Raw genomic sequence first — 10374 nt, forward strand, 5'->3', positions numbered from 1 at the left:
GGATTTTAATTATTTTTTGGGTTGTGCGGATTCTCTCCAAATCAATTCAACCTGTTGTTGCGTTTGGTCACTAGAGAAGTTGTAACCATACTTAGCACCTTAATTGCTTTGTACTTATTTTTGTTTATCTTATCAATAAAATACTATCGCTATTTCATCAAAAAATAATTGCAATTAAGATCCAATCAAGGTTTTCCTCAAATTAATTTGACAAAACGCTAACTTGGAGGATGGACTTCAATCTTTTTGTGCTACCCCACAACACAACATATCCACCTGTAAATATTGAATACATTTATACAAAAAAAGAAGAAGAATTATACTATTTGAAAAAATATTGTTTTTTTTCCCTTCTTTTTATTTTTATTTTTTGTGCAGGAGAAGATGAGAACCGAAATTGTACTCTTTAGATTGTGCCAGGATAAATTTATTAAAGTATTCTTCCTTTAATGAGCTATGAAAAAGTGAAAAATTCGTAAAGAATTCACTAGTGTAGTGGTTTGAAGTAATTATTCCTTTAATAAAAGTCCTGAATTCGAACACTCGTGATATTTTATGACATTTTGATTGTATGTATACATGTGAAAGATCTTTTTATTATAATTTAGACTATCACTTGTACTGAAAAAATAAAAACATTTAAAGGTAAAAAAACAAAAGAATGAGTAAAGTGAGATATCATAGGAGCACTCTGGTTCTCTTATAAGGCTTGATCGGCGGACCACTCTATATAGATATAGTCATATACATTTTCCATATACTCATATTTTTTCCTTAAATTTCTTCGTAAGCTTTCTCTATAAAAACACAACTCAAACATCTCTCGCTCCGTCACCTTTTTTCTCTTTTTCCCAAACCTATACGGCAAAAATCCGAAAAAAAGAAGCGCTTAATTATCAAATCAATTAAACAAAAATGCCGGTGGCGGTAATTACGGCGTCGTTTCTGCGGCGGTGACACGTCGGCGTTTGGTGGTGGGGTTTTCTTTTTTTGAAAAATAAATGGGTTCGAGTCCGGCGGGGAGCGGTTGCGGTGGTGTTTCCGGTGGTAGTGTTGTCGGCGGTTGTGGCGGCGGTGCTGTGGGTGGTTGTACCAATGGTACAAGCAATAACAGCTGCTGCAACGTGAGCCTCAAGTGTAGGTGTAGATGGAGGTGTTTAATGTCCTCGGGGTTCGTTTTCTTCTTGGGCTGCTTCGTGTTGTTCGGATCAGTGGCCACGCTCTACGTCTGGTTCGCTTTCACGCCCTATTATGCTCGTACGGCCTTGTCGTCTTCCTCCATGCTTGGTTGTCAGGAGGACAATGAAGGTTCCTGGTCTGTCGGTGTTTTCTTCGGTGACTCTCCTTTTTCCCTCAAACCCATTGAAGCTGTAAGATTCTTAATTTCTTTAATTTTGTAATTTTTTACTGTCTGGGTGTGTGTGTTTTGTGTTTTTCTAATATGGGTATTTTTCGAATTTTTTGTTTTTTGTTTTAGTTTAGTTTTTGGGTTATGGTGGGTTTGCCTAGGATTTTTCAATTAGGTTTGTTTTGATTTGACATGTTCGGGATGAAATTCGCTTTGCTGAAGTGTGGTTTTTCCACAGTAAATTATTATAATTTTCTTTTGTTTTCTTGGAGGAAAAGTTTTTCTTCAAGCAAACTGCGCTGGTTAACTTAAGTTTTTCTTCTATGGGTTGTTCTTTTATTGTTTGGTTACTTTTTATTTTGGGTTTTAATTCCTTTTTCAAAAAAAGAAAAAGAAAAAAAATTTGTGAGCTGGGTAGTGTCTGTTAAATTATGGATTTTGGGTGATTTTGAATTTTGAAAATGGTTTGGAATTCGGTGTAGATGAATGTATGGAGGGACAAAACTGCGGCTTGGCCAGTGGCCAACCCAGTTGTGACTTGTGCTTCAGTTTCTGATGCTGGTTTTCCAAGTAATTTTGTTGCTGATCCTTTCCTTTATGTCCAGGTAATTGCTCTGGTCTCTATTCAAATTTCTTAGTTTTTACAGTTCTGTAATCTAATTGATTGCATGTCAATATTCGAAGGACCAATTTAATGTACTATAGCAAAGGCACTTGAAATTTCATGGCTTGTACGTTTATAACCCTGAGTGAATTGCAATAGCAGAGTATTTATGGCCATGTTTCTGATAAAACCTTGAGGACTACATGGTTTCATGCTTAAATCTCAAGGGGAGATGGTAGGATATTATCATGTTTCCTTGGAGTGGGAGGTAAAGTGCTGGACTTGGTATTTGATACACTTAAGTTTGAAAGATTTCAATTATGCTTTTCTGTTCTTATTAGCAACAGTGGTAACAAGTTTAAGTGAATTTAAACAAGTGGGTGAGAATAGCATAATGATGGCAGTACTGATGTTATCTGAAGTTTCAATCGTTAGGTAATACTTTGAATTGATCATTAGCAGTAACATCGCTGAAGGAAATGTTGGTGACAGAGGCAATCAGGATTAGTTTGAGTTATGCCTTACCTCATTGTTCTGACGGACGCTGATGGTCTTCTAATTTTGTATGCCAACATAGAAATTGGAAAGGTTTATAGCGTTCCAATTTATGTGCATGGCTGTTAGTAATTGAAAAGATATATATTTTTTGGTTCTAGGTTGAGAAAGGATCACTTGTATTAATGGTTCAGTAGGATGACACTGATAATATGTAGTGTATATGAATCTGGAAAGCATGGACATGACGATGAGGGTGAATTAGTGAGTGTTATTTCCTTGTACCTTATAATTTTTAAAATTTTGAGAAATTGTTTTACCTTGCAATAATCTGATTCTTATGGCTATTCTCACTTTAAACATTAACCATAATGGATGCAGTAAACCTTTCTCATGTTCAAACTTCAGCTGTAGTGATTCTCTGTACTAGAAGTGGCTGTCTTTTTACATTTGGATTACTTGTCTGCAGAAATCATCTTTATGCGCTTAGTGTCAGTGTCTATGCAATAAGCATAACCCCTTTTTCATTGCTCGTTGGTTGCAATCTTATTGTACTTTGTGAATATTATTGCTTTTGTTCAAAACACCCTGTTGTTGGATGCTGGCTAGATTTATGCTATCATTTGTCCTTCTGTAAGCTTGTGTCATAGGCACTTCTTGCAGAATGATAGTTTCTCTTATCATTTATTCTTCTGAAAGCACTGAAATTCTTTGTCATCTCTGATTCCGAACTGCTGGTGTGTTGTAGGCCATGTCATTTTTGTTTTGCATTTGAGGCGAATATGTTTTTTCTTCTCATTCTTTTTTATTTTCTCTTTTTATACATTGGTTCTTGTTATCCTTTGTAAAATGCTAGTTGATTGCAACTATCAAGGTCAAGCTTAAAGTTCTTATTTCTCTAAATTTGTTGACTATATATGGTTTATATGTGTTTGTTGGACAGTTGTAGTAGAGTAGATATATTTCATTTTATGATACTCTCCTGTGTAGGAATTGTTTTTGGGTCTAATCTCCTGTGTAGGATATTAAGTGCATGATTTAGTGTCAAACTTCATTCATGCACCATTTGATGTTGTGCTATTATTATGTTTGGTTGGTTCGTCTTTCTCTAACAAGGCATGATTTTGATAAATACTCATAGCTAGTGGGAGAGTCCTTCTCTGTTGCTGACATGGTATTCCTTTTCTTCTCTGGATTCTTGTGGTGAAAACTTGACTTTGTTTTTTTCTCAATAGATTGTTTTGATAGTGGTATCACCGAACTTATGGTTGCTGGACCATTTTGGATATAGATACATTCCAGGAACTTGATAATATAAGGCCCTGTGTTTATTCTGATAGTGCTTAGCCCGGGACCACCACTAGTTGAAAACATTGCTGGAATTATCATGTTATTGATATTTTTATTACATAGAATGCAGTTGTCATGAAAGGGACAACCAATATAAGTAGACGTTTCTACTTGATTGTACCAAGGCTCCACTTGATTTGGAGGAAAATATTTTCCAAGAAAAATGATTTCCTTCGGGAAATAGTCACTCTATTATTTAATAAATTGAAAATGACTATATTTTATTTGGGAAGTTGGTTAGAAATTGACAATAACGACAGGAATTATAGTAGTGGGGGCGGTGGGATTGCGGTAGGGCGGTCAATGTCAGTCACTTTCTATCTCTACAAATTTGTATCATCCTAAGGCCACCATAACTATACCCAGACACCCATCACTGTGCTGTCCTGCATCAGTTATTTAATGAGTTTTTAACAATTTTTCCTGTTGGCCATGAAGTGATTTTCTGTTGACCTAGTTGTTCACCAGGTTGTAAACACAAGAAAATCCAGAAATCATTTTCCAGAGATATGAAATGTTGTGTCTTTATTCAACCGGACTACAATTCTCCGAGGTGATGGGCATTTTGGAGACTGTTAGCACTGCCATTGGCTCTCCGTGCGTTTGTGTACTTGTGTATGCATACCCTTTGAATGAGTGTTTACTTTGCAGATGTATATTCCAAATGTTGTGGCTTAGAATTACTTGATGACACTATCCAATATTTCAGCTTCTTGTTTCAGGGAGATTTTTACTTGCGATTATATATTCCAATATGATATTGGCAATATTCCTGTAATGTCTTAACGTGTCAACTGTTGTGGTTTTGCTTAGAACTACTTGATCACATGATTCAATATTTTGGCGTCTCATTTCAGGGAGATATTTTTTACTTGTTCTATGAAACCAAGAATTCAATCACCATGCAAGGAGATATAGGGGTTTCAAAAAGTACCGATAAGGGAGCAACATGGCAGCAATTGGGCATTGCCTTGGATGAAGAGTGGCATCTCTCTTATCCATATGTCTTCAACTACCATGGCCAAGTAAGATCCAATTTCTTTTTGCATGCACACCAACCCAATTGATTCCATCACCAGGGCGAATGGAAGCAAAGAAACATAAAAAATATTTCTGCACAATTTTTCATGCATCTTTGGTCAAGTGCAGCATTCAGGGACACATGTATGGGTTGATTGCAGACACAAAAAACCACGGATAATCTAATTTTCGAGGGTAAATTTTATATCTATTGCATAACTTCTTCTTCTTCTTTCTTACAGATTTATATGATGCCTGAGAGCAGTATGAAAGGAGAGCTTCGTCTGTACCGAGCACTCAATTTTCCAATGCAATGGACTCTGGAAAAAGTGATCATGAAAAAGCCTCTTGTTGATTCCTTCATAATCAATTATAATGGAGCTTATTGGCTTTTTGGTTCAGATCACAGTGGATTTGGTACCAGAAAAAATGGACAGTTGGAAATCTGGTATAGCAGCTCACCGCTTGGTCCTTGGAAACCACACAAAAAGAACCCTGTATATAATGTTGATAAGAGCTTTGGGGCTCGAAATGGAGGCAGACCATTTTTCTACAATGGGAATCTTTATCGTTTTGGTCAAGACTGTGCTGAAACATATGGGAGAAGAGTGCGCACCTTCAAGGTGGAAGTTCTTACCAAAGACGAATACAAAGAAGTTGAAGTCTCCTTAGGCTTAATAGAGCCAAGTAAGGGGCGCAATGCTTGGAATGGTGCTCGCCATCATCATCTTGATGTGCAGCAGCTGAATACTGGTGAGTGGATTGGAGTGATGGATGGAGACCGGGTACCTTCCGGAGATTCAGTTCGGAGGTTTATTCTTGGCAGTGCTTCAGTTGCGATTGTTGCTGTACTTGTTATATTACTGGGAGTACTACTTGGAGCTGTGAAGTGCCTAATTCCCCTCAATTGGTGCACTTACAACTCGGGTAAGAGGAGTGATGCATTCTTGGCCTGGGAAAGGTCACATTTGTTTTCTTCGAAAGTGAGACGGTTTTGCAGCCGCTTGAACAGAGAAGTTTCATTCTTCAGAGGTCGGATTAAACCTAATACCTGTGCTGGAAGACTGGTTCTTGCTATACTTTTGGCATGTGGAGTCGCAGCTATGTGCACAGGGGTTAAATATATATATGGTGGCAGTGGTGCAGAAGAAGCTTACCCATTGAAAGGTCACTACTCAGAGTTCACCTTATTAACAATGACCTATGATGCTCGTCTTTGGAATTTGAAAATGTATGTTAAACACTATTCTAGATGTTCCTCAGTGCGAGAAATCATTGTGGTGTGGAACAAGGGAATACCTCCTAAAGTAAGTGATTTTGACTCCACAGTGCCAGTTAGGATCAGAGTAGAGAAACAAAACTCACTTAATAATCGGTTCAAGATGGATTCTTTGATAAAGACACGAGCTGTTCTGGAGCTTGATGACGACATTATGATGACTTGCAATGATATTGAGCGGGGATTCAGGATATGGCGTCAACACCCAGATCGTATTGTGGGTTTCTACCCCCGGCTAATTGATGGAAGCCCATTGAAGTATAGAGGTGAGAAATTTGCCCGGACTCATAAAGGTTACAACATGATTCTCACTGGGGCAGCTTTCCTTGATAGTCAAGTAGCTTTCGAAAGGTATTGGGGTGAAGAAGCCCGCCAAGCTAGGGAAGTGGTGGACAAGTATTTCAACTGTGAGGACGTGCTGATGAATTACTTGTATGCAAATGCAAGCTCGTCTAAGACCGTGGAGTATGTGAGGCCAGCGTGGGCAATCGATACGTCCAAGTTATCTGGTGCTGCAATCAGCCGAAATACACGGGTTCACTACCATATAAGGAGCAACTGCCTCCTGAAGTTTTCTGAGATGTATGGAAGTTTGACTGGGCGCAAGTGGGAATTTGATGGCCGGAAGGATGGTTGGGATGTATAGCCAGGCAGGTAGAGTAGCTAGTTGCTTATCAACTCCTGAATTTGTTAATCCTTCTCTCTTCCTTTAGTGAACTTTTAGTAATTTCTTTTCATACTCCTTTCCCTCCCTAGCCCCCTGTGAATTTCCTGTCGGGGAATTTAGTTTTTCAATATATTTGAATTTTGATCAGTAAGATGTACATTGTACATTGCTATTTTTTTGGTATTTCTTATGTGTTGGTGGAAATTGATCTGGCTTAAGTTTCTATTCCTCTTGATTTTGGACGCCCCATGGAAATTGCGAATTTTATTGCCAAAAATGTGGTATGTTATTATATCCCCCGACTGAATCATGCATGAGAGTATGATCTATTATGATGGTAATAATGTTATGAAATATAAATGAAACAACAACCTAGCTCTCATTTAGTTTTTCTTCCCCTAATGTTGGAAGAGGTCCAAGTTCAGAAAAAACCCCTTAGCGGTTGATTAAAGAAAAAAAAATTTAATTTCAATGTTCTGTAAGTAAGCTAATATGCTTAAGGAAGTTTCTCAGTTAAAATCCTTGACCTAAGCTTGAAACAGAAATTGCAAACTCAATAACAGAAGTTAAGCAAGCTTAAAAGCTGAGAGCTTTTTCGTGATTAAGGCTTAGAATGTGGTGGTTGAATAGAGAGTATGGAGTGAGACTTAGAATTTTGCATGACTGTGTTTACAACAGCTCAAGAAATGGTTTTCTTTTTTGATGAAGGTTTGGGTTTTGCCCGGTCATGGTCGCTTAATTTATAGAGGCTGAAGGCTCCTTTAGTTCTCAAACTACAGCTGTTCACACTTCACTTCTCCCCATTTCCGGAGGGGTTTTGATTTTTCTTTTCCGGTCCCAACGGAGAGATCATCAGGAGCTAGCATACCTGGAATTTGCAGGTCCGTCTTCAAGCTCAAGATGCTTGCGACTCTACAGAGGAGCTTCGCCTGAAGGAAGAGGTTTCTCGTCTCAAAGAACTACCGGCTCAAGCTGAATCTCACAGAGAGAAGACTTTGAAACTTCAAGAGGATCCTTCCAGCTCCAAGCAGCGCGAGTAAGAGAAAAAAGACTCAGAATTTGGGCAGGAGCAAGATTTCACGACTGCAAACTTCACACCGTTAAAGCTATTTGTCAAAGTTACAATGAACGACTTGACTCTAACATCAGGGGATGCCTACAACAGCGGATATTTGGATGGACATAAGCACAACTCTACTTATGCAAGCTAACTGCGGGGGCTTAGCCTCTCCCTTGAACATAGATTTTATTTGTTTTAACTTTGCTAATTTTTCACCAACGGGGTCTAGTTCACTGGAAACAAACTTGCTTGTATTTACAAAGAAATGATGAACCCAATTTTGTATTCACCTTTTGAAGATGATTTGTGAATTTGAAATGGCCCCCAGACCTTTAGTTTGAAGAGTCTAAATAGTTGACAGAAAAACAGACTAAAAAACCCAAAAGAGAAAATTGACTAGTCTTCTGCCTCCACCTTGCTAGTTCGCCAATTTCACTCTTAAGAATACATGAACTCCCAAGAATTATGGGTTCAAGCTTTTGGCAGACTGAAATCATGCAAATCAGTAAGCACAACACAGCTCAAACAATTCCATGCATTTATCATCAAAACAAGGCCTCTCCCTCTCCCAACCCAACACCTCATATATCCAAAACTCACTTCTTCAACTGAAAAAAACTTCACTCACATTCTCTCCTTCTTAAACCACTTGGAAAAGCCAGACCTCTGCCTCAGCCTCTACAATGCCATCATCCAAGGCCTCCCTTCAAACCCCAACAACAAGGCAAGCTTGCTTCTTCAGGTGTTGGAATTACTCAAACATATGCTTGTCAATGGCCTCCTTCCTGATAACTACACTGTGCCCTCTGTTCTCAAGGCATGCGCGCAGTCACGTGCGCTGAGAGAAGGCCAGCAAATGCACACCTATGCTATCAAGACAGGGCTTGTTTTGTCCAATGTGTATGTGAAGAACACTCTTATGAGGCTCTATGCTGTATGTGGGGTTATAAATTGTGTCCGCAACTTGTTTGATGAAGGTCCTCAACGAGACTTGGTGTCATGGACTACGCTTATTCAGGGTTATGTTAAAATGGGGTTGCCCAGAGAAGGCGTGGAAGCATTCTTTGATATGTGTGATGCCAAAATGATGGCAGATGAGATGACGTTGGTCATTGTTCTCTCTGCTTGCTCTAAATTGGGAGACTTGAGCTTGGGGAGGAAGATAAATGAATACATACATGATAATGGGGTCTACCGAGATGTATTTATAGGAAATGCTCTGGTTGATATGTACTTGAAGTGTGGAGATGCTGATTTTGCATATAAGGTGTTTAACGAGATGCCTGTGAGAAATGTGGTTTCTTGGAATTCAATGATATCGGGTTTGGCACATCAAGGGAAATTTAAGGAAGCATTGGATGTGTTCCGGGAGATGCAAAGAATAGGTCTTGAGCCAGATGATGTTACTTTAGTTGGTGTTTTGAATTCGTGTGCGAATCTTGGAGTGCTCGAGTTGGGGGAGTGGGTACATGCTTATGTTGATAGAAATCGGATTGAGGCAGATGGGTTTATAGGGAATGCACTCGTGGATATGTATGCAAAGTGTGGAAGCATAGACCAAGCCTTTAGAGTTTTTCAGGGCATGAAACATAGAGATGTATATTCCTATACTGCCATGATTGTCGGATTAGCTATGCATGGGGAAGTTGAGATGGCATTGGATATATTTGCTGAGATGCCTAGAATGGGCATCGAACCAGATGAGGTGACATTTATAGGAGTCCTGGCAGCATGTAGTCATGGAGGACTTGTTGCAGAGGGTCAGAAATATTTTAGAGATATGTCAAGTGTGTACAAGCTCAGACCTCAGACAGAGCATTACGGCTGCATGGTTGACCTTTTAGGCCGGGCCGGGTTAATTAATGAGGCGGAGGAGTTTGTTAAAAACATGCCAATTGAGCCTGATTCCTTTGTCTGGGGGGCCCTATTGGGAGCTTGTAGGATCCATGGGAAAGTAGAGCTTGCTGAAAGTGTAATGAAAAAACTATTGAAGGTAGAGCCAGAGAGAGATGGTGCATATGTGCTCATGTCAAACATTTATTCCTCTGCAAATAGATGGAAGGATGCAGTGAAGTTGAGAAGGGCAATGAAAGGAAAGAACATGAAGAAAACTCCTGGTTGTAGTTCAATTGAACTTGATGGTGTTGTTCATGAATTTAAAAAGGGTGACAAATCACATAAAAGAAGTAAAGACATATACAAATTGCTGGATGAGATTATGAGCCACGTAAAGAACCATGAGCTATTGGCACATTGAACTACATTGTTTTGATGATTGAGACATATCAACAGAAAATCGTCCCGGTGGGTTGAGAAAGAAAAGGGTTTGTAGTTTGCACACATTTCTGCTGGCATAATCAACTTGATCTTTTGGTTCAACATCATGCTCTTTGAGGATTTATTGCATATTCCGAGAGGTAAGTAAGACAACCAAGTTTAATAATTTTTGTCAACCTACTGGGTAATTTATGTAAAGAATTATCTTGTAAACTGTTAACTACACTCCCTAATCGACACAAAATTTAATTAGTCTACTGTACTATATGATCTA

The 10374-nt window shown here is 38.8% G+C and overlaps 2 protein-coding genes across 3 annotated transcripts; both read left to right on the plus strand.

Annotated features, from left to right (window-relative positions):
- On the plus strand, nucleotides 668–6998 carry LOC18785282 (glycosyltransferase family protein 64 protein C5). 2 transcript variants are annotated; one of them, XM_020558390.1, is made up of 4 exons: nucleotides 668–1370; nucleotides 1831–1953; nucleotides 4655–4822; nucleotides 5060–6998. In XM_020558390.1, exons 1-4 carry the CDS (start codon nucleotides 1002–1004, stop codon nucleotides 6740–6742), a joined length of 2343 nt encoding a protein of 780 aa, XP_020413979.1. In that variant the 5' UTR covers nucleotides 668–1001; the 3' UTR covers nucleotides 6743–6998. The 2 variants fall into 2 exon arrangements, with proteins under 2 accessions (XP_020413979.1, XP_020413980.1); XM_020558391.1 differs by lacking the exons at nucleotides 668–1370; nucleotides 1831–1953 and adding an exon at nucleotides 1960–4350.
- LOC18787080 (pentatricopeptide repeat-containing protein At1g08070, chloroplastic) lies at nucleotides 7092–10374 on the plus strand. Its single transcript, XM_007219973.2, has one exon. It carries the CDS (start codon nucleotides 8272–8274, stop codon nucleotides 10078–10080), a length of 1809 nt encoding a protein of 602 aa, XP_007220035.1. The 5' UTR covers nucleotides 7092–8271; the 3' UTR covers nucleotides 10081–10374.

This window comes from Prunus persica, chromosome G2 (genome assembly GCF_000346465.2).
Source record: "Prunus persica cultivar Lovell chromosome G2, Prunus_persica_NCBIv2, whole genome shotgun sequence".
In the NCBI taxonomy this organism is placed as follows: Eukaryota; Viridiplantae; Streptophyta; class Magnoliopsida; order Rosales; family Rosaceae; genus Prunus; species Prunus persica.

Coding starts and splice junctions, on each gene's coding strand:
- LOC18785282 (XM_020558390.1), top strand. CDS start 1,002: ATGGGTTCGAGTCCGGCGGGGAGCGGTTGCGGTGGTGTTTCCGGTGGT. Junction 1,371..1,830: donor CCCTCAAACCCATTGAAGCT/GTAAGATTCTTA, acceptor AATTCGGTGTAG/ATGAATGTATGGAGGGACAA. Junction 4,823..5,059: donor TCTTCAACTACCATGGCCAA/GTAAGATCCAAT, acceptor TCTTTCTTACAG/ATTTATATGATGCCTGAGAG.
- LOC18787080 (XM_007219973.2), top strand. CDS start 8,272: ATGAACTCCCAAGAATTATGGGTTCAAGCTTTTGGCAGACTGAAATCA.